This window comes from Mustela lutreola, chromosome 1, assembly GCF_030435805.1.
Source record: "Mustela lutreola isolate mMusLut2 chromosome 1, mMusLut2.pri, whole genome shotgun sequence".
Taxonomy (NCBI): Eukaryota; Metazoa; Chordata; class Mammalia; order Carnivora; family Mustelidae; genus Mustela; species Mustela lutreola.
Window position 1 is genome coordinate 245,166,369 of NC_081290.1, and position 23,976 is coordinate 245,190,344.

Genomic DNA, 23,976 nt, shown 5'->3' on the forward strand with positions numbered 1-23,976 from the left:
TAGGCTCTGTCATTGACCTCTCTGAGCCTCGGTTTCCCCTCCTCTGTAAAATGGGGATACTAGATAGCATTTCTGTGAATCCAAACGGGGATCGTATGTGCAAGCACTTGATATGTGCTTGGCTTATGCAAGGTACTCAACGTTTTCTTTATAGCATGCTTGGAACGAAGCTAGGTTCTTTTAAATTGATTTTTTAGAGTGGTCCGGCATAGGACTAACTCTCTCCCACCACGTTATACTGGACGTTTTAATGAACAGAGAATGCTATATATCCAAGTGGGTAGGGTAAATTATGAAAGTGGGGGTTTCAAGAAAACAACCTGAAAACTCTTTCCAGTGCAACAGCATGGAGCAAAGGTTGTGCCCCAGAGATGGCAGAGGACATAGAGATCACACAGGGAAAGAGACCAACCCCAGCATAATAGGTGGGTGCAAGAGCCATTTTGCACAGTCTGCTATAGGAGAGAAAACCTCCTTCCTGGTTCTGGGATTGCCCACATGGGTCAGTTACAAGTTAGCAACAGAACTTCTGTGAGCTGCCCAACACCACGTGTCATGAAGGCTCAACACTGGCCATGTGAATTTGAAGCAGTCCAGGCTGGAGTGTTGCAAAGTCCCAGGGCACGGAAAGGCCAGGGCCAGTGCAGCTCATCATGGGCTTCTGGGTGGATCAGAAGCAGGGCGATGTAAACACGGGAAGATTCAAACAAGATCAGAGAAGCAACATTTCCTCTAGCCCCAAGTGGCTGAGGCCTCACCAGGGCCTTAGTGAGGAGGGGTTAGAAGTTAATATCGTAACCACACTGTAAATTATTTATAGCTTGTTGCATAAATAATTGTACTTAAATTAACTGTTTAGTAAACAGTTTACAATTCACTGCATAGCGAGGTTAAGTCACTGTGTATGAATCTGTGTGTTGTTTTTACAAAGCCCTTAGTGAGAGAGAGCCTTCCAGGTTGGGCCATAGAGAGGTACAGGGGCTAGGCAGATCCAGCTGACATCTGGTGACAAAATTCCTTCCATGCTTCTCTTTACGCAGTGGCTCCCAAGGCCCTGCATGATCTAGCCCAGAGCTGAGCTCATGTCCTACTCAATTCCCTTGTTCCAGCCACGCTGATCTCCTACCCTTTCTCACACAAATCAGGCATACTCCCAAGGTGGGCCTTTGCACGCTCGGGTCCCTCTGCCTGCATGGCTCTGTACCCATATGCCAACATGGTTGACTCTCCCCCCCCCACCCCCCCCCCAAGCTTCTGTCGAGGCCTTACTTCTTCCGACAGCCGACCATTCATTCATTTTCAAATGGCAGTTCCCTCCCTGCCTCCCGCAGGAGCAATCTCATCCATACTTATTCTAACTCAGAGAGAAATGATCCGCTTTTAACATATTCTATCCTTTTTCATTCATGGTATTTTCCCATATATTATTCCTATATTCCTATATTGTTAACAATATGAATATTCCTATATTCCTATATTGTTAACAATATGAATATGTAACACTATGAAACAATATATTTTTTTTCCCAAGAACATTTTCCCATATATTATTCCTATATTTATTGCCCCCTGCTCTGGGAGAGAGGCAGAGATATGTTTGTTTTGCTCACCAGTGTGTCCCAAGCAGCTAGACCCATTCCCGCACATAGGGGGCACCCGGGAAATGTGCACTGAGCGTTCAGGGTGGAATTTGTGGGAGTGTGTGGGCCGCACACCCCACATGGATGCTAAGAGCCCTGGGTGGTTCTGAAATTAGGTGCTACGTGAGCACAGTCCAGAGAGAGGGACTGGACCCCAAGGAAGAAATGGGCCCACTGCGCTCAACATGCCTCAGACTAAGCCGTCTTCTGAGCAGGTTTCTCCCGTTGGTCTTGTGCTCAAGTGAAAAATCGGGGGTTCTCTTTGTCCCTTTTATTCATCATCTGTGTGCATCAGCGTCCAGGATCCAAGATCAAGGACCATCTCCAACGACTGTCCTCCAACACCGCGGCGCTGGTGTCGCTTCCTTCTTACCTCACACTCAAAAGACATTTTGGCTGAATATAAGGTTTTTGGCTCACATTTTATTTCTTGAATATATTAAATAGGTTATTCTACTTTTTTTCTAGTATGAAATGTTGCTATCACAAAACAAACAAACTGATCATGGTATCATTTTTTTTTTTTTTTATCCCTTGCAAGTAACATGCACTTATTTCTAAATGCACAAAGGATTTCCTTTCTTTCTTTTTAAAAATCTAATAATCTTGTGCTCGCTTTGGCAGCACATATACTAAAATTGGAATGATACAGAGAAGATTAGCATGGCCCCTGCACAAGGATGACATGCAAATTTGCGAAGCCTTCCATATTTAAAAAAATAAAGAAATAGAAGTCTAGTAATCTTACTAGAATATGTCTTGTACGTTTGTTTTCATGTACAGAGTATGCCTTTTCGATATGTAACAATATGAATATGTAACACTATGAAACAATATATTTTTTTTCCCAAGAACATTTTCGCAGCTCATAGCTTTTCATATGCATTTTGTCGTGTGTTTTGGGTTCTTCCCTAGGGAACTCTCTTTCTCCTTTTTTTTCAAGTAGGCTCCACACCCAGCATGGAGCCCAAGGCAGGGCTTGAACTCATGACCCTGAGATCAAGACCTGAGCTGAAATCAGGAGTTGGATGCCCACCCGACTGAGCCGCCCAGGCACCTCTCTTGGGAACTCTTACTGTATGTATGTTCGATCTTTTTTGCCCATCCTCAAACTTCATCACTTTCTTGCAAACCTGTTTTTATCTTTCTTCATTTTTTAAAAAATTTAAAACCGTTTTATTTTTGCATTTGATTTTCTTAAGGCATTATCCCACACTTTTCTTCTTGTTTAATCTGTTTCAAAGATGACATTTCCTGTTTATGTCTAATTCTTTTCCTAAGATATCTCTTTTCTGAGGTTTTGTGCTTCTCTTTCACAACTTACATCATTTTTAAAAATTTTAAGTTCATTTTGAACTAGTATATTACATTCCCTTCTGTTTTGTGAGACCATTTCCCTGGTATTTTCTCATTGTAGGGATACTATTTTGTTATTTATTCTCTTTTTTAAGTGATTATGCGTGGAATGAGACTTCAGTATTTTTGTGTTGCTTATTTTTACGTGAAATTCGTTTTCATGAACGTTTAGAGGGAGGCAGGGATCAGGAAGGTGGTTCTAAATTCATACAGCTCCTTCCTCGTTTTTGTGTAAGGGTCAACATCAGGTGATCTGCTTTCTGAGAGTTCCAGCTCTGCTTCCACCCCTCCCATGGACCTCTCACCTTTGTCTCTGAGGTCCCAGTCCTGCTCAATTCTGATTGTGCTTCCAGAAGTTTCTTCTCCATGTGGCAGTTTGTTAGAGAAGGGACTCCTGCTGGGTTAGTTTTTAGAACTCTTGGTAGGTGCCTTGCATGCACCTGATAATGGAGAGGCATGTTCCCTCCTAGTTTCAGCAACAATTGAATGGTCATACTGTGATTTCCAATAAATACCAGTGGCTATGGGGCTGGGGGTGCTCCTCCCTCGTATTCCTCAGACACCACCCTATTGCTTCGTCCTTCTTCCTCTTGGACAGATGATGTCCAGCAGGTCTTGTAGCTTTAAGTGGTCAATCCCATCTGCTTGTATTTTGAGTTTTGTGGGGATATTTTATCATCTAGTTTTGTTGTAAATTTTATCCATCAGGTTTCAGTTTTGTTATCTTTGTTGTTCTGCCGGTTTTTCACCTGGGAATTTAAAGCAATTTAAAAACTGCTGTCACGGAGGCCGTCTTCCCAGAGTTTTCCTTATTTCTCTCCTTCGAAGTAATTAAATTTATTCTGATACAGCTGATTTAGTTGAAACCTCTCTAATAACAACTGACATGTATAATACTTCCTGTCAGGCATTATTCTAAGCAAGTAGATATACATATTTGCATAGATGCATATGTATGTATGTGTATATACTCTCTTCACTTAATCATCTCAAAAAACCTGGGGGCTGGGTAGTATTTTCATTTCTTTTCTACCAACGAGGAAATTGAAGCACAGAGAGATTCAATAACTTGCCCACAGTTATGCAGGTGGCAAGTGGCAGATGTGGGATTTAATCCAGACAATCCAGCTCCCGAGTTCACGCTCTGATGGGAACAGTGATACCCCACAAAAGCCACATGATGCCTAGGAGACCCAGTGGTGTGCCTGGCTCTGATGGTGGCACCATGGTGCCTAGAAGACACAGCAGCAAGAGAAGTGGTGACTGTGATCAGCGTGAGATATTTAGTGGAGGTGGACAGCAGGAGAGCCCCCAGAAGGAAGGGTCGGCGTGCCAGGGGGCCTGGCAGGACCTGACAGTCAGGGTAATCCCAGTGTAAGGGTGCTCTAGGGATTAAAGGTGACAGATTTGGGGGAGGATCTACACTTGACCTTTGAACGGCGCAGGGGTTAGGGGCACCCACCCCCCAACACAGTGGAAAATCCACATGTCGCCCTTGACTCCAAAACTTAACTACAAATAGCTTACAACTGATTGGAAGCCTGACTGATACCATAAAGTCAACTAACACATCATTTCTGTGTTACGTATGTCCTATACTGTATTCTTACCAAGTAAACTGGAGAAAAGAAAATGTTACTGAGAAAATCATAAAGAAGAGAAAATGTGTCTACAGTACTGCACTATCCACCTCTAAGTGGACCTGTGCAGTCCAAGCCTGCATTGTTCAAGGGTCAGCTGTATATGAGATGAACTCTGGGGACTTCTGGAAATGCTTGAGGTGTATGGCGCATGGTGTTGGGTTACATTTACTTATGTCTGTCTCTCCCCTAAATGGGGTGAGTGTCCTGAGGGCAGGGACCAGCACAGAGTGTGTGTGCTCAACATCGATAGTGCGTCAGTGAATCAGGTCAAGTAGGGGTTGTCTGACAGGAATGGCTTCAAATTTTAAGCCTTATTGAACTGAGTGAAGATATTTTGTGTTTGTTACAGGTGTCCTATGGGGACAGCACTTCCCATAGGAGCTAAGATCTCCCTTTAGCCACTTCCTATCCACCCCCCCCACCCAACCCCAGGCTTGAGTATCCATATCCATACTTTACCATTTGCTTGGAAATTCTGAGAATTGGGACAGTGGTTGCGAAGGGCCCAAGCTTTATGGCTTAGTGGAATCGAGGAATGTTTGTGACTTGTACAAAAGGTTTCTCTGATTCTACTGACACCTGGTCACGTGTTTCTATTTAACACAGAAGTTTTTATTATGATGTCTTTTGTGGAATGGAGTTACTTACCCAGCTCTTAAACTTGAACCACGTTGCAGGGAACTCACCTAGACTTTGTCTGACACGCCAGCCAGAGATCGAAACCACATTTCCTGAAATGTAATTCAGAACAGAGGATTGCGTGAGTTCAAGGGTTTCCCATGTGTCAGGCCGGAGCACTCATGCTTATCTTGTAACACCCCTACAAGTCCAGAAAATATTTCTAGCTGGCGTGGCAGGGCTTACAATTCATGCTTCCCAGGCAATTTCTGATTTACTTGATCGCTTAAATATTTACTGATCCTGACCATGTGTCAGGCCTTGTGCTGAGTGCTGGAGATGCTGAGGGAGGTCAATGCCTGCCTTTGAGGATATCTTGAAGTTGGTAGGAGAGAGAGACAGGTGGAGAAACTGTAGAGTATGGTCAGTAGGTAAACAGTCTTTGGAATTGGGTTGCCTGCAGGGAGTCTTGGCTCTCTTAAGTCATATAAGTCTTCCATACCTGTGTATTTTCATCTGTGAAATGGAGACTCGGAAAGTGTGTACTTAATCAGGATATTCCGAGAATAAAATGATGTGTGATAATTATACAATCCTTGGGGTACTATAAGGGTCCAATATATATTAATTATTATCCCTGATAAGTTTTGTCTATTTTCCCTTTTCCTCTGCTTTCAGAACTGCTTTTCACCCAATTCGCTATTTTTTTTTTTTTTTTAATGCCAAACACAGTGCTTGCTTCGGTAGCACGTATACTAAATGCCAAACACAATTATATTGTAATCTCAATGGTTTCGTTGTAATTTGGGCAGCATGGATGCAGAGCATCCTGGGTAAAATCAGGCTGAGTGGGAGATAGATACATGCCTTGAGCAGCCGACTCATTTTCCCCCTCCATCCTCAATAGGTCAGAACCTCTTGAAGTCCTCCCAGCCCTCCTGGAGTTGGCCCTGGACCTAAGGAGACTGTGCCTACTTGATGGGGCCTGAGGCCTAGTCACTGAGCGAGGTTAAGAGGAGGTGGGGGTCTCTGCGCTTCCTAACCTACCCAGTTTATTCTTCTCCGTATGCTTGTTTGCTCCTTAGTGGGAAAAGAGGAGGTCTCTCTTCAAACAATCTCTAGAAATGGAAGTTATTTTAAGCTCATTCTTAAAGAAAACCAGATTCTGCTTTCCCGAAGGCGCCTCTGTCTGTCCTTGCCTCAGCGGCTGTCACCCTGGCAGGCACTCCGGCGGTTGGACAGCCGGGAGTGGGTTTGGCCTGGAAGCAGCAGCTGCATCTCTGGAGCTGGGTTCCCAGTCCGCCCTGTACCCCAGAGCTTTAGGCAGAGCCAGGGGCTCCCAGCTTCTCTTCTTCGTCCTGTTGCTTATAAGCAGCCCCAGAACTCTTTGCTTGGGAAAATTGTCCTTCCTGTCTCCCTGTGTCAGGCTGTCTTATCTTGCTCTCTGCTCCTTGATGTGGTGTTTTTTTTTTTTTTTTCTTTTTTTTAAGGTTGTTAGAGTGGGAAGCAGTAAAGCAAAGAGGTTAAGGGTTAAGAGTGAAAGAGACCGGGCGCCTGGGTGGCTCAGTGGGTTGAGCCGCTGCCTTCGGCTCGGGTCATGATCTCAGGGTCCTGGGATCGAGTCCCGCATCGGGCTCTCTGCTCAGCGGGGAGCCTGCTTCCTCCTCTCTCTCTGCCTGCCTCTCTGCCTACTTGTGATCTCTCTCTGTCAAATAAATGAATAAAATCTTTAAAAAAAAAAAAAAGAGTGAAAGAGACCAAAGTCTTAATGTCAATGCTACTACCTTCTACCTGGGGGATTTACCTCTCTCATCCTGGCTTCCTCATCTGTAAAATGGGGATAATAATACTACTAAGGCAGACACTTGTCTTGATGGGTAAATTAAATGATTCGTGTAAAGCACTTAGCACAGGGCTCAACATGTGGCATGTGCTCAGAAACTTCTAGCCATTGTGATGGTAATTATTGTAGGTGCTGAAGCATTCCATGGGGGACACACAGCAAAGAGAACTAACATTTTTGAGCATTTCTTTAGACTATGCAATGTCCTAAGTCCTTCTTGTTCACTGTTTAATGTAATTCTTCCATCTCTCTGAAATTACTACCTTTATTTTCAGATAAAGAAATTGAGGCTCAGAGAGGTTAAGAAACTTAACTACAGAGACTAATGTATGTTGTTAAAAAGTCAGGATACTGGATATCCTCGTCGGGGAGTGACCAAAAGGGGGCGCCAGGGAGACCACCGGGATGCAGGCAATGTTTCAAAACTGGTTCCTGGATACATGAGCATGTCGACCTTATGAAAATTCATCAGACTGCAGCTTGATATTATAATTTGTTCACCTTCATGTACATATGTTATTTCAATACAAATTTCAGAAAAGGGGGAAAAAAGCAACAATAGCTTTCCTTCAGCCACACAGATTGTAAGTAGCAGAGCCAACCCTTCACGCCCCCGCATGCTAAGGTACAAGCCTTCTTGGCCTGGGCCTGTAGTAGCTTTTCATAAGCTCAAGGACCTTCCTTACAGTAGCCTTCCTTACACAGTAGGCTGTTTCATCCCCGGGAAGCTTGGGTTCAAAGCCTGTTCAGGCAACTAAGGAGGGAGCAGGATCATCAGAGAGGTGTCTGAGGGCCTGACTCTGCCCGAGGGGGCCTCCCTGGGCAGGTCCAGGAGGCCTGCCTGGAATCAGCCATTGGTGGGCTCCAGGGCAGATCATAGGACCAACTGGAAGATGAAGCCAACTAGGCTTGCCACATTCCTTTCCTCTGAGAGAACAACTTTCGTCCTCTGGTCCAACCAGGTATACCCTCTTTCCTTCCACTTCCAGGTTCTTTGAGGAAGCTTCCACTCCTGGCTCCTTAGCTAGGTTCCTCCTACCTGTCCGCTGGGGTTTGGATTGCTCCAGTGGAGGATGATACATTCTCTAGGTTTTCCTCCCTTGAGGCTCATGACACAAGGCCGGACAGACAGTCAGTTCCAGCCTGGGCTTCTATTTGGGGAAGAGGCAATGGAAATGCAATTCTTCCTGTGGATAATGGAGTAAGGAACCCTCAGCTCTGTCAGCTGGATTCTACCTCTCTCCCCGGAACCCCATTTCTTTAAAGAAGCATTCAAACTTTAAAATAGTTTTAGATTTACAGAAAGTTGCAAAGATAGTACAGACGGCCCCTGTACGCTAACCACATACCTAATTACCTTGATCGTTAGCATCCCCTGAGAGCATGGTGCATTTGTTACAACCGAGGAACCATCATTAGTCTGTTGTATTAACTAAACTCCAGACTTTATTTGGCTTTTACTAGTTTTCCATGAGGGTTCTTTTCTGTTTCAGGATTCCATCCAGGAGATCCTTCTGTAGTCAGTCATCATGTCTCCCTTGTCTCCCTTGGCCTCTGACAGTTTCTCAGCGTGACCTTGTTGGTGAGGACACTGGCACTTGTGAGGAGTATTGATTAGGTATTCTGTAGAATGTCCCTTAGCCGATCCCTGGGGCCTTTCGTTTGATTAGACTAAAGTTTGGTGTTTGGGAGAAAAAAGTCCTGCTCATCATGTCCCATCCAAAGCCCACGCTGTCAACAGAGGCTGATGAGCAATGAGGTTCCTTTGGATCACTTGAGTAGGATGGGGTTATGTCAGGTTTCTCCACTGCAAAGTTACTTGTTCTCCGTCCCCTTTCTGTACTCTTTACTTTGGGACTGAGTCATTTAATGCAGCCCACGCTCACGGCCCACCCCAGCTGTTCTTAGTCATCGAGTTTATCTGATGCAAGGCTTGTAAGCACCCGCAATCATCGGATGATTCGTGCAGGTAGAGACACAGCAGCTCCGAGCCAGACATCCCAGACACGAGCACACAGATAATATAGACAGACACCTAAATGAGTTCATATCCACAAACACAGACTCTCACAGAGAAATCAATAGCTTTGTCATTCCATGTCTCTTACCCGCCAAGTGATAAATCAACTAGGATTTTAATTAACACAGCTTCTGAAATCCCACTTTCTTTCTAGTTCTAAAAGATTTTAAAGGACAAGAATGGAGTATGGCTCGGTGCGAATGGGGGCTAGTGGGGGTGACAGAATGGTGAGTCTGGGATCTAATCAGGCCTCCCGGGAAGGGCCCAGGACAGGGGCAGTTTGGTGGCACTGATTCCCTTTTGCTCCCTTTGTGGCTTTTCCATGGCCCTTTCCATTCCAGGCCTGAGGTAGGGAGTGGGAGTGGGTCCCGCTCAAGGGTCCAGAGCTCTTCCCTGCATAGTACAACAGGCTTCCTCTGTGCCAAATGCTGGTTCCCAGGTACCATGATTTAGCTGCCTTGCAAGCCCTATGTTTGGAAGGAGGGAACAGCAGTAGCTCACGGCAAGAAGCCACACCAAGGGGCAACGGTATCACTTGCCTCTGCTATTGACAGGAGGAGGAGGAAGGATGCTAGAAGGACAAAAATGACAGCTGTCCTCTGCAGTGTTCATGGAGTAAATGAGTCTGTGAGTGAGGGTCTAGTTCCTTTCCTCCCTCTTGGATGCTCTTAGATCAGTCTGCTTCAGCTCTCTATCTCTAGAACATGATGATCAGAGGCTCTTGTATTCTCTTTATCCCCTTTCTAACCATGTTAGTCTTGGGCCACTCTTTGTGAAAGCATGTTTAAAAATGCTTTCATTAATAAAATAAATTTTAAAAAGGTTCACACTCGGTAACCACACAGCCGACCGTAGCTCCTAATCACATAACCAGGATTCAATATTTAGGCTCCTTCTGTTTTCTTCTTCTTGTAAATACAGTCTGCTAATGTGCCTGACTTCATGGCCTGGTGCTTGTCTGGTCATCTGCTTCCAAAGCTTCTGTGCCTCCCTCTTATTATCTGTGAGTTGGAGATAACAGAAGAAAAGAGGGTTAACGTAAGCGAGTGCAAGAAACAGTGATGAGCCTAGAGCAGGTGCTTCATAAAAGTCAGATGGCCCAAATGGGAACCTCTGGAAGTTGCGGGGCGCTGACCATCACTGTGGTGCTGCTCCCCGGATGCAGGCTGCACCTGATGCAGGCGGACTCAGTCCAGCGCTGGATGGAGGACCTGAAGCTCATGACGGAGTGTGAGTGCATGTGCGTCCTGCAGGCAAAGCCCATCAGCCTGGAGGAAGATGCTCAGAGTGACCTCATCCTGGCTGGCGGCCCTGGCCCCGGAGACCCCCTGCAGCTGCTTCTCAAGAGGGGCTGGGTCATCAGCACCGAGCTGCGCAGGATCGGGCAGAAGCTGGCCCAGGACCGCTGGGCACGTGTGCACAGCATGAGTGTGCGTCTGGCCTGCCATGCCCGCTCCATGGTCAGCGAGTACAGCACTCTCAGCAGGAGCTCCTCCCAGGAGATGGGCCAGGTCAGCTGCCCCAGGGTGGGTGCGGGTGGGCATTTGCAAGGGGGATGCCTTCTAGAAGCATGGGTCTGAAGTGCTTGGAGGTTGAACTTTTCCTGCTCCAGCACTTCCCTTCTCTTCCAAAGAGCAGAGAAGATAATAAGGGCCTTTACTGAGTATGTACCATGTCCTGGGCATTGAGCTAGGTGTTTTCACTCACCCATCTCATTTAACCCGCACTAGATACAAAGCAGACAGAACCACTGTGAGAAGCTGTCCAGGGGAGCAGTGCACTCACTTTAATGCCAGACTGTCTGGGTTCAAAGATCAGCTCTACTTTGTGACGTTGGCAAGTTACTTACCTTTTCTGTACCCCAGTTCCATCCCATTAATGAAATGAGTAATAGTATTTTTTTCATGTTATTTACATGTTATTTACATGTAATGAAACATTAAAAATGGTTATTGAAAAAGTATTAGCTAGTGTGAAGTCCTCACTGTACTGATGAGGAAATAGAAACTCAGAGAGCCTAAGTAACTTGCCCAAAGTTATGCAGTGAATGGTATAAGCAGGATTCAGCTTAAGTTTTTCTGATTCTGAAGCCCATGATTTCCAATCTTCTTTTCCAAACCCATAGCGGAGCACTGAAAATCCCCTTGTCATTGTTTTTCTTTCTTCTGGCATTCACTTCCCAGCTTACAGCTTTACCATTTTCCTTGCTCCACTTCACAAACAGCAAACTTCTATTCATCCTCTGCAGCCCAGCCCAAATGCCCCTTCCTCTCAGAAGCTTCTCAGATCCTCCAGCACAACTAAGGGCTTGGTTTTCTTTCTGGAGCTCTCAAAGAAGCTGACGATGGTGTCTTGCCATCCATACAACACTGTGTTATAGTTGATGGGCCTGATTCCAAAATCAGATGATTTGATTCTTCATCTTTATACCCCAGAGAGCCCCACGCAGTAGTCGGTCCTCAACCAGTGCTTGTTGAATTGAATAAACTTTCTTCTGTTTTTTTCCACAGATTGAGAAACTGTTAATGGAGAAATGCTCAGAGCTCTCGGCAATCACAGAGAGGTAAACCTGGCTGCTGGATGAGACTGGACAGCCTGTCCTCAGTCAGGGGAAGGGGCTGGTATCTTCTTCCAGGGGGAAAGAGGGAGTGGGGTGGGGGACTGGTGGTAGTCTGGAGCTTCCTTTTGCTGACTTTCATCAGCATCCTTGGAAGACTCCTTTGGGCTTTTCTGCCCCATTTTCAGGTCCTAGAGAGAATGTAAAAGAGGAGAGGCCCATGCAGAGGAAAAAAGAGGATTATTGAGCGTTAGTAAAAAGGAAAAGGTTTCGTGCAGCTTTGGGAAACCCCCTAACCTGATCCCCAAAGTCAAGACAAAATGAAAGCAGACCCTCACAGCCTATTCTCACAGACGCATAGACAAGGATCTCACAGACACACTTGCCTGTACGTAGATATATAAACATACACTCATATATTCACAGAAATACATTCACACCCTCCTCTCTGTATCTCGCACACGTCAATATGTACATGTTCACACTCAGACACATACAGAGGCTCAGCCTCACATGTATACACACCCTCTGTCCTTACTTTTTCCAGCCCCCAGGCCCTGTAAGAGAAACACAAGACTTGGTTTCCCTTAGGACCCTGTGGCGTCTTTGGCCTTCTAGGAGAACATTTTCAGGCCCCTGGGGTATTTTTTAAACCTGATCCACCCCCCTGTTCTTTCCACCTGGGGAGAAAATTTTCAAGGCTCCCTTCTGTAGACCACCACTGTAGATGGCCCTTTCCTCCAGGGTTGTGAGTATTACCGTGCACCAGCCGACCTGGCAACAGCAGCAGCATCCCCCTTGCAGCTCCCCACCCCACCCCAGACCCTGGTGCAGCGATGGCGGGTCCTCTCAGGGCGGAGCCCAGAGGAATGGGTCTGACCACTGGCTGCCGGCCTGTCTTCCTAGTGACGTGGACTGTTCGCTCCCATTTTGACCAGCCCTTCTCTGAACACTAGAAGGCCAGAGGATGAGCCGGTTGTGAAATATTCCATCTCTGACTCCCCTGGAGCTGATGACGTCCTCCTAGGCCCCTCGCGCCACCCACAAGCCTGCGGCAGGCCCAGATCTGGCCCCTGCAATGACTCTGGGCTGAATACCTGCCCATCCCAGGGGCCCACACCATGATTTCTTTTCCCCAGGTGCCTCCAGGTTGAGAATGAGCATGTCCTGAAGTCGATGAAGGCCTGCGTGAGTGAGACCTTGAGCACGCTGGGCCAGCACTTCGGCCAGCTGCTGGAGCTGGTGCTGACCCGGGAGGTGCAGGTCGGTGCAGGCTGGGCTATGGACAGGGGCGCTTGCGTGGACTCCTGGGGTGGGAGTGGGGGTGGGACCGAGGCACTGGGCCAGGCTGGGGGAAGCTCTCACATGCTTTTCTTGGGGCACATCCTCAGGCTACCAAAATGAACCCCAACACTTAGCAAACAGGACTGTTAGAGCTCGATGCTTCCCAAGTTAGCCCAAATCTGCATTTTCTAGATGTGAGAACTGGAGCCTAAAGAGGAAAGAGACTTACCTAAGGTCACATGAGGCCATGGCAGAAGCATTTCCCAGCTGCTGTCTCAGTACTGTCCCTAGTACCTTAAATCTCTGTTGCTATTGTCTACAGTACGCACAACAGATCTGTATTATCTGGAAAGACTTGAGGCATCTGTGGGGGAACAAGCCAAGTCCCCAAATCTGGCAATAGAAAAGAATCTAGAAAGGTCATATAGTCTAGCCCCTGCCTTTAAGCAGGCTCGTGTCTGATTCTAGAAAGAATGAGGGCTTTGGAACCAGATCTACTTTCAAACTATGGCTCACCGTGAGACCGAGATCAAGTTCCGTAACATCTCAAAGGCCTCATTTTCTTCACCTACAAAGTGAAAACCTTCCCCAGAAGAAAAAGTGAGAGGATTAAGCAAACAACACAGTGTGGGTTAAATATATGTGATTTCCCTCCGTTGCCTTTTCCTATTTTAAAAGCCTCCCAGAAAAGCAGATTCCATAAGGTTTTCATTATGAAAGGTATTTACGTGTTATTTATAGTTACAGAAATATTGTGTTACATATTTGCCATTCTTTTCCCACCACCAAATAAAAGCCTTCCACAAATAGCGAGTCTCTTCCCCTATCAGCTTCTCTCCAGACTCAGCCTTTCCATAGAGCCCGGAGCTTTCCTTTTTCTCCTTTTTATTTTTCCAGCTCATTTTCCACAGGGTACAGGGTCTTCTGGTCTGGTTCACCTGCTTCGTCAGCGTGTCTGGCCCCAGGCTTCCTCACCCTTCCCACCCCAGAGATCTGCAGAGGCCGCTCTTGTCCCAGGAGCCTGGGAGGAAGGGAAGGAAGGGCCAAGGGCGGGGTGGGGGGTGCGGGTTGCTGCTGGGGCTGGCCTTGGAGTTGACACGCAAATGCTGAGCTGTGCATGTCTGGGCGAGTAATGGCTTAAGCTGGGGCCAGTGTCCCACACTGAGCTCTCAAGTCCCAGAGGGACCCTGTGGGACATGGAGCCGAAGTGGGTGAAAAAGCCAAGGGAGTGAAGAGTGAGAACATTGAAGGTCGCCGTGGGGACGAGGGGAGCCTGGAGATATTTTGGAGAAGGACTGCTGGTGCTGACGATGCTTTTTATGTGAATTTTGTGTCCTCTCTCCTGGAACTATCAGGTTCAACAAAAGGGCTAACCTTGAAGAGTAATGTTGAATTATAAACAGAAGTCAGCTGGGTTTGGAAGTAGTCTACCAGGAGTCAAAGGGGTAGAGAGCATGGTCTAGGTCAGAATCCTGGGGAGAGCTCCCTGGGCTACAAAGGAGTCTGCCTGGACCTTGTGGGCTAGGTAGCTGTTTTCCTGGGGTTTCTGGGTCTATTCTGGTTTTTCCCTCATCCTGATCTTGTTTGCAGTAGAATTCCTGCTCTGGGTCCTTTTGCTTCCCCAGCTAAATCCTGCCCATCCCCAGGTCTGGCCACCTGGGTCACTGATGCTTGGCCTGGGAGCTGAGCTGGATCAGCGGCTCCTCTCTTAGAATTTGCACCCCCCACCCTCCACTAGCCTGAGTGGCACAGTCAGTTAAGACTCTGCCTTCAGCTCAGGTCAGAATCTGGGGTCCTGGGATCAAGTCCCACATCGGGCTCCTTGTCCAGTGGGGAGCCTGCTTCTTCCTGTGCCTGCTGCTCTCCCTGCTTGTGCTCTTTCTCTCTGACAAATAAATACATAAAATCTTAAAAAAAAAAATTGGTGCACTGGCCTCCCTCCCCTTGTCTGCCCTGCATTCCTTAGCTTTCCAATAAGCCCCCCCTTTCCTCCCAGTGAGCACCGTGGTGTCTGCTACACCCTCCTATTGTTTGGGATCGCTGTGCTCTTAATACATTTTGGCTGATCTTTAGTTGTATGTGTGTGTATGTTTCCATACAGATGGCAGTGACATGAGGAGATACATTGGCTGAAGGCAAGGTGATCTGTGTTCAGTGTTGTAAGCATGTGTTTCTTAAACTGGTGAACAGTACATTCCCTAGGATGTTAATAATTATATGAGGATCCTATATTTGAGGTCTCTTGACATACAGGGACTTAAGCCTGTGTCCTTGCATCGGTACTTCCCCTGTGATGTGTTCTTCTGCACTGAGAATCTTCTAAAAGATCTTCACACATTCGTAGTGTTTCTTGTCCAATCTGTAGCTCCCATAGACAAGGATTTGGGTTTGTTTTGTTTATGGGTATATATCTGGTGACCAGGGTAGTACCTCTGCTACAGTAGGCACTCAATAAAGACTGAATACTAAGCTGTATGTTCCAAAATTACATAGTCACAACAAATCTGTTTTCTTCTTAAAGCACCTGATCACTTATTCCGGGATGCTGGTGTTTCAAGAAATGCAATTTGGTCAAAATATTTTTTGTCCTTGGGAAGTTCTCAAGCAGAGCCTTGCCACCTCCCCTATCCCCACCTTGCACAAAAATAATCTATGGTAGAACAATGCTTATGATAGGGCAGCAGCAATCTAGCACTACTTTGCACTGGTTGGCTCCATCCTGGAATGTCATGTCCAGTTCCAGACCCCAGACGCATCACTGGCAGTGGCAGTACTCTGAGGAGGCTCCTGAAAGGGTGGGAGAGAGGCTGAAGATCAAGGTCTGTGGGAGTGGGTAGAGGAGCAGAGAATGTTTTGTCCAGAGATGGACACTCTGTCATCTCCAGCGTTCTGTGTTTGGGGACCCCAAAGGAAAGAAGGTGCTCAGGTCAGCCATCAAACCTAGAGGATGTTCTGTGTAGAGAAGCGTTTGTGAAATGACAGGGCTGTCCTGCAGGGGACTGTGTTTTGAAGTCCCGTCCCTTAACAGGCCAAGCTAGGCTTGGAGGACACTGGCAGGGGATGAATGAGTTCCAAGGTCTCTTCTAATCTTGGTAGTATGGCATTCTGTGATATGGGGATGGTGAGGTAGGGGCCTGAGCATGGAGTCTGGAGGCATATCAGGGTTCACATCCCGCTAGTGCTGCTCACTGGATATGCAGACCTGGGTCAGTTACTTCCTGTCCTCACATCTGCAGTGGGTTGTCATTAGGATTAAATGAAATGACCCATGAGGAACCAGTGGCCTTTTCTGACTCAGTGAGCTGCTTTCTTCAATCAAGTCTTGCTCTACCTTAAGAGAAGCTCGCAGCACGCTTTGCTAAAAGAGCCCCCGGCCACCTAATGAATTGTTTTAAGATAATTTAACTATTTGGCGAGTATGGAAGAATTTCAAGTTAAAATGTCAGGAGCCACCGATAGGAAATTAAAGAACCTTGATGATTAATCTATTTGGGAATAAAGGATTAGCTGTGTGGGAGGTAAGAGAAGACTTAACTTGTAAAAATTGATTTACTCTAAAATAAAGGGGACTCTATTGAATAAGTTGACTCTTAGCTGTACCTTTGATTCCTTGACTCAGCTTCATGTGGGTAGATGTTATATTAATTTATCCTTCCATTCCCTCTATTACTTTTGATTTTAGTTTCAAATAACATCTTTATTCTAATAAAACTGATTAGGGAATATATCTTTGGCTCTGTGGCTAAACGAACTAGTTCAAACTATCTCACAACTAAATTTCCCCTCCCTGTCCTAGGCAAAGCTGGTCAGCTTCAGGCCTCACCTGAGGGAAAAGCACCTAGCTTGTGACAGAACTCAGACCTGAGGGACACTTCCTAAGAGAGAGACAGGTGCCATGTCCTCAGTTCCTTCTTCCCAAACTCACAAACTCATCCCTACCTTCTCAGTAGGGTGACCTAAAAAGGTAGGGAGTGACGCTAGCAGGGGAGTGTTGCTGAAATCCCTACCTAGGGAACAGGAGTAGTGGGGACCAAGTACTGCCCCTTAGTAGTGATAGTTTCTGTCCTACTGTCTCAGTGGCCTTATCCATTGGGCTGTGGTCAGGCGGGAGTGCAGCTGAGCGCCTTGGGGGAGGAGGTCAGCTGCCAGTGGGAAAGATACTTCCCACCTTCATGAAGCCATTCTTCCAAATAATAACCCCTCTTTCTCTGTAGATCCTTCTGGAATCATAGTGGGAAATTTACATTCTGCTCCCAGAAGGCTTGAAAATGACTCATGATATTAGATCCATTAAGTTAGCTCTAGGAGGTTTTGTAACTAAAGCTCAAAATTTGCTTTCCTGTCCTATTTCCCACTGTCAGATTTTGCTCAGCTATGTTGTCCTATATAGGTAATCAGAGGCTGCAATGCAACTAAATTGTAGCATAAAGATAATCTTTACTTGTCAGATGAGAAATATAAAGATGTCCAAAATTTAGAAATACTGTGTCTCATTATAAAGTTCCCAGAGAGAAAATAAAGTTAAAGAAAAAGGTTTAAAAAAAAACCAACCACCACCACCGCAACCAAAAACAGCATGAAAAACAAAAACAAAACATAACAAACAAACAAAAATCCCCGCATCCCTTTACCTGTGGGAATAATTCAAAGTCCCAAGTACTTAGGTTAATAAAATTCTCTCCCATTTACTTACTGTGCTCATCTTAGCCAGAAGGGTCTCATTCCAGTGTGTGTGTGGTCATGTTTTCTTGGGAAGCTACAGTCTGGGCTGTCTCTCCAGCAATGGGACGGGGTTCTTTCCAGGATTCTCAGTTTGTACTGGACTTTCCCAGCCATACTTGGAAGAGTTCATACCTTGGATATGCAATAGAATAATAGCACTACCCCTGCACTCACAGAAAGTCAAAACAGACCAATCCTTGGTCCCTAAGGCAGGAATTCCATGCGACATTTCATGCTGGGACTCTGTCTTAGGGTTGCTGAAGGTCTTCACAGGTACTTACCTGCTGCTGAACAAAAGAGGGTTGGCAATGGGCAGCATCTTGATAGGGTCTGTGGTGGGACATCAGTTTATCTCAGGTGTCCATCGTCCACAAGGTTTTGTGGAAATTCACTCACTGGGGGAAAGCATCCACCCTAGGTTAACTGTGGCATGATGTTTACTATATATAGGGAAAAATGTCTTCTTCTTTATAGAAGGACATTTGATATGTTTACTTCTTCCTGCAAAGTCAGGCACTTAGTATCTCTTCCCAGTAACTTGCCTGGTTTGCATACTTTCCCATCCAGCATTTTCAACATTTCTTAATTTCTAGCTCTCCTCTAAACACTGTCTTTCTGTCACCCCGGGCTGCATTGGTGTGGGCTGCTCGAAGTGACTTAGACTAGAAGTTTCCAAACCACTTCAAAGACATAGCATTCTCCAGGTTCTCAAAGATTTACCAGAAGAAATGCAAGCATATATACTTTTAAGGAAATCAATGCCCAGATCTTTAATTTTTGTTTCTTTCTCAAAACGATCCTCCCAATAATATGCAGTTTCTAACATCCCTTCTATTACTTTCCAAAAGAAGGACATATGCCCACCCATCCCAAATGTTATGGTACATTGCCCTGCTGTGTAAAACCTTGGAGTAGCAGTAAGACTGGGGAGATCAAAGAAGAAGCCTTCATTCCTGAACCATAAACCCATAGGCCTCCATGAATTATTTCTGTGCTTTTTCTTACATATTTCTGTTGAGAAAGGCATTAGAAATTACGTGTTTTGCCCAGTATGGAGATATATGGTAGAATGGTTGTGTGCGTGTGTGTGTGTGTGTGTGTGTGTGTGTGTAGGAGGAGTGGATTTGAAAGTTTTCAATTTATCATATCCCTTCTATCTGTATTTACTCCCAGATTGTGAATAGCTCTTAAGGGACATTCTCCTTAGACAACGCAAAGAGTGAGCTGGTCAGACACAGCAAGCACTCAAAATGGCTTTTGGGGGCACAAATTTAAATGCAAGCAATTCCTTTTAACTATATCTCATACTCAAACCTAGGATATGTCATTCACTGGAAAGAAAAACATCTTTGAAGAGCCAAAGATTCTAAAAGTTAATGATACTGATTCTTTTAAATGCTGGAATACTTTTGAGAATGACTAAATTTTTCAAGGTATATTGGATAAAATCCACAGATGCAAATTTTACATGATTTTTTTTTTTTTTTGGTCAGATTTGGTACACATTATTTAAGGAAGCAGTTAAAGCTTATTTTGTCAACATATTTTTGAGATATTTATACTAATTTCTGCTTCTTGTTAGCAAAAGATAAAATTAATTGCTAGCAGCTGGACTAATTAGATTTAAGCAGTAAATACCTTTTTCCTTTTTTAAATATGAGGGAAGTCTGATCATCAGAGTCCTAAAAATAATCAAATGATTTCTAATACATATATATATATATATATGTATGTATTTATTTGTTTGTTTGTTTGAGAGAGAGCACACACACACAAGTAGGAAGAGGGTCAAAGGGAGAGGGAAAGAGAATCTTTCCATGTTCAGCATGGAACCTGACATGGCGCTCAGTCCCACGACCCTGAGATCATGATCTGAGCTGAAGTCAATAGTCAGACACCTAACCCACTGAGCCACGCAGGTACCCCGATTTCTAATATTTTTATTCTCAAATTTTAATTATTCCTTATACTGAATACCAGATTTCAATATATATACCCACCCACCTATTTGCTGAAAAAATATAGCTACATATTACCTTGCATTATTAAAAGTTTAGTAAATTGCTTTATCTTGGCTTTATAACATACACAAATAAAACCAAATTTTATTTTAGCTTTTAATATTTACAGTTTTTAGCATTTTCCCTTGGAGAATGATTTCTATAATTATTTGTCAGTGTTGTTTTAGTGTTTCTTGAAACATATCAAAACACTTTGCAATTAAAAACAAAGTCAGTTCTATATTGAGAAAAATTTGTCTTGGCTGATTGGCTTGGCTGAAAGAACAGTCTGCCGATTAGTTTATAGGGTGGGCGTTTTCCATAAATTAAGTAAGCAAAAGCTGTAGCTTCAAGGTTTTGATAAAACATATTTGAAACAAGCACAAATATTTTACTAAAAATTATATTGGCAATGAAAGTAATAATATTTTGATTTTCCTAATCCTTTCTGAATAATTTGGATAACCCAAGGTACTCCAAGTGAAAGAGCAGTGGGTATAATTAAAAAGTATTTGATAAGTCTTGGTAAAGTACTTTTGGACTTCTTCCCAGAAACTGAGATAGTGAATGAACAACTTTAATGATTGGGTGACAAACGCTTTTACAAGTCAAGTGGTTTCCAATTCTTTGCTTTTACCAATTTAAAGGAGTTATCAACTGGCAGATCATTAAAAATGGTGTTTGATGATGGATCGCCATTGTGATTGCGTAACTCAGAATGTGCAGGATTGAGCAACTTGGCTATGTAAACTCTTTCTATTCCTCTCTATGGATTTATGGGAATGAGATTTTTCAGGGTTTACATCTAAAAATATAGCATTAGGTCAATATTCAATCATGTATAGATCAATTAATGAGAAACCCTGAAAAGGATACAGAGCCTCATTTATCTCATTAAGACGTATATTTATAATAACATTTTAATTTTTATAATTTATGGTTATTAAGCAGAATTTACAATTTACATTTGGACCAGTTGTACTGATAATAATTATAACAATAACTCAACCAAGAAGAGAGTATTTTTTTGAGATTTTAATTATTTATTTGTTTATTTATTTATTTTGAGAGCAAGCAGTGGGAGGGCAGAAAGAGAGGGAGAGAGAGAATCTCAAGCAGACTCTGCTGTGAGTGCCTAGTCCATGTGGGGCTTGATGTGATGACCCTGAGATCATGACCTGAGCTGAAACCAAGAGCTGGACTGAGCCAACCATATGCCCCAAGGAGAGAGTGTTTTTAAGCACTTAGAGCCTGATAGTCACAGGAAATAAAATGACATTTCAAATGTCAGTGATAAATATGACAAGGATGATCCCTAAAACACTTTGAAACTTAAATATATTACATTAAGATAAAATTCGCAGGAGGGATTAGATTGGGAACATAAAGGATGAAAAGAAAAGATGCAAAATGCTCACAATGTTAAAAAAAGAGATTATTCATACATTTTTAAGGGGATGATGAGGGCATCAAGTTGTTTTGGTATTTAAATTCCACTGAACACATCCAAAAGAGTGATGTAATGGTCTTATTTTATGTCGATATCTACAACCTACTGGAAATTACATCCTTTCCAACTTTGTTCTTGAAACTTATGATGAAAAATTTTACTTTTCGAATTAAAAATGTGTAAGGGGTCATGTGTTTTTCAAAATTCATTTAGAGCTAAATAAGAAAATAAAAACTGCATTAGAACACACAGGTGTTCTAGTTCTATATCATGAAGGCTATCTTCCCTGCCTCTTCCTGGAGAATTGCTTCAGCCCTAAAATCCCTGTCTATAAGGAGGGTTTTCTGTGATGCTCCTGAAGTCTGGACTTTTATAGCCTTGTGAAGACCAGTCCTTCTGCCATGTGCTTCTCAGAACACAGTCTTTCCATATTTTTTTTTTTTAATATTTTATTTATTTATTTGAGAGAGAGACAGTGAGAGAGAGCATGAGCGAGGAGAAGGTCAGAGGGAGAAGCAGACTCCCCATGGAGCCGGGATCCTGATGCGGGACTCGATCCCGAGACTCCGGGATCATGACCTGAGCTGAAGGCAGTCGTCCAACCAACTGAGCCACCCAGGCATCCCTTTCCATATCTTTTGAGTATGTTAACTTTGAGTACCATTTCCTTCTGCTACATCTCCTTTTTTTTTTTTTTTTTTTTTTTGGCATTAATGAACTACGCTTCCAGGATTCTCTCTCCTGTTAATCCTCACCTCCTTTCAGGGAGACTCTGCTGAATTTTTCTGAAGTTTACCCTGGGTCTCATGTTGGTCTCTTTCTTTATCTAACTCATAGAATGAGCACGAGTTGCTGGATTTGAGTAGCTTTACCACATTGACTTCTCTTTCCTTTCTGGAACATTCTTTTGTTTTGTTTTGTTTTGTTTTGTTTTCAAAACAAAACAAAACAAACAACTTCTAGATGTTGGAATTTGCCTTACTGAGAACAATGAAATCAATTAAGGTCTGTGCTTGCCCCCAAACCTCCAATTCTAAGAGACCTTATTCCCATTTGCCTTCCTAAATTGGATATTCCAACCCAGGAGATATTTTCCCATCAGAACAATAACTAATCCAAGCCTGGATTCAGTTACCATCTCCTCTTTAGTATGTGCAGTCTTTCTGTGCCTTTCCTGTGACGCTTGATTCACGCATTTCTCCAATATATTCTCTGAGGACACCAACAATACTGTATGCTCCTTTTCAAAACCTTTCTCCTAGAAATTTATCTAGCAATCCTTTAGATATCTCATGCTGTTCGCTGTAGTCTTCTGTTTTCCAGAGCTCTGTTGGAGCGTAACAACCATTTTTATTATATCTTATCCTCTGAAGGATCAAGAATGTGGGCAGAGCCTGGCTGAGTGATTCTTCTGTTCTGTGTGGCATCAACAGAGGTCACTTGGTGTTACTAAGTTAGCAGATGGTTCGGGAAGTCGTTAGAAAGCTTCTTCGTATGTGTAGTGCCTTGGAGGGGATTGGGGAAAAGCTGGTGTCTGCTGAGAGCACTGATACTCTCAGCAGACAGATCCTACATATGACAGCCTCAGAGTTCCCAAATGTCTTACATGGTAACTTGGGACACTGAAAAGAATGTTCCACGAAGCCTGGGGGCAGCTTCAAGGTGTCTGGTGAGCTAGCCTTGGAGGTTCTGGAACATTCCTTCTATCAACTGCTGGCTTTTATTGTTCGAGCAGGTCACTGAGGCCAGTCCAGATTTAAATAGTGGTGGTGGGGGTGGGTACCAGAGCCTATCTGTCTACGGGAGAAGTAGCAAAGAACGTGTGGCCATGTTTAATCTATCACACCTGTCACATCTGCCCACATTTATGTAATCTCTTGGCATGACTGGGCTGCCCTAAATGTGCCCAGCTATGGATTCTCTATCTGAATCTTTAGCTAGAGCATGGCTCCCTCTGAGGAACTCATTCCAGGCTGATGTATGAGACTTTACCTCTCCTGATCAGTTTCCCTGGGCTGCAACTGCTCTTTCTAATTGGGAGACAATTAAATTTTTTCTTTTTTTCCTTTTTGGATTCCTTATTTAGAGAGGCTAGGTGGTGTGCATCTCCCTAATTCTGTTTATCCCTTTCTCCTGGTCTTCAAGATTGTTTTTTTTTTTTTTATTGTTTCCTCTCTGCCTACTCTGTCTTTAAAACAATATTTCTGTCACTCCGCTTCATCAATCTTTGTTCCTTTATTTTGTCTCTTTTCTACCACTTTTCTCACAATACAGGGTAAAGCATATTTTTGACACTTCTTCAGTTCCTTCTTGATTGCCTAACAAATCTTGATTTTAGAGACTGTGGTAGTTTGAAGCTGACACCAAGATAGGATGGGATAAATGCCTGTCTAGGATAAAGTGGGGGAGCTGCCTGTCCAGGATACAGGGTTGGGCGGGGGGCGGAGAAGCAGGGTCAGGCATGAAAAACCATGTTGCAGGTCTGAAAACAGAAATAAAAGGGTGAAGGAGGACATGAATTGGAAGAGACGTGAATTTTCAAGCCGAAGTCTATTAAAGGAGTCCCCCCAACACCCCTGGGTGGCAGTAGTGTCCCTAGTCACAGCTGGAGTGGGTGGCAGTAGTGTCCCTGCTGTGAGCAGTCACAGCTGGAGCGGTTCAGGGGCTATGGCCTCAACAAAGACATGGGATGGATCCAGAGGGGAAGTTGCTGGGGGCTGTCTATGAATGCTGCCCCCCCGCAGGAAGAGCTCTGGCTACGCCAGGGCAGAGGGCTGTAGATGCTAATGGGAGCCAGGAAGGAGAGCTCCTCTCCAGTTTGGTGAGAGCTGCTAATGAGGCTG

At 44.4% G+C, this 23,976-nt stretch overlaps 1 protein-coding gene and 1 non-coding gene across 5 annotated transcripts in view; both read left to right on the forward strand.

Annotated features, from left to right (window-relative positions):
• Positions 1–23,976, forward strand: part of INSC (INSC spindle orientation adaptor protein) — a 120,458-nt gene that overhangs the window by 44,689 nt on the left and 51,793 nt on the right. For 3 of the 4 annotated variants that reach the window (XM_059137002.1, XM_059137010.1, XM_059137017.1), the window contains exons 3-5: positions 10,286–10,631; positions 11,631–11,683; positions 12,817–12,940. In XM_059137002.1, the coding sequence (XP_058992985.1) occupies positions 10,286–10,631; positions 11,631–11,683; positions 12,817–12,940 (523 nt within the window). Of the gene's footprint in view, positions 1–2,586; positions 2,718–10,285; positions 10,632–11,630; positions 11,684–12,816; positions 12,941–23,976 lie in introns of all 4 variants that reach the window. The other variant, XM_059137026.1, reaches the window with a different exon arrangement.
• On the forward strand, positions 2,249–2,355 carry LOC131822853 (U6 spliceosomal RNA). Its single transcript, XR_009350340.1, has one exon. It is a non-coding gene; the product is annotated as a U6 spliceosomal RNA (small nuclear RNA).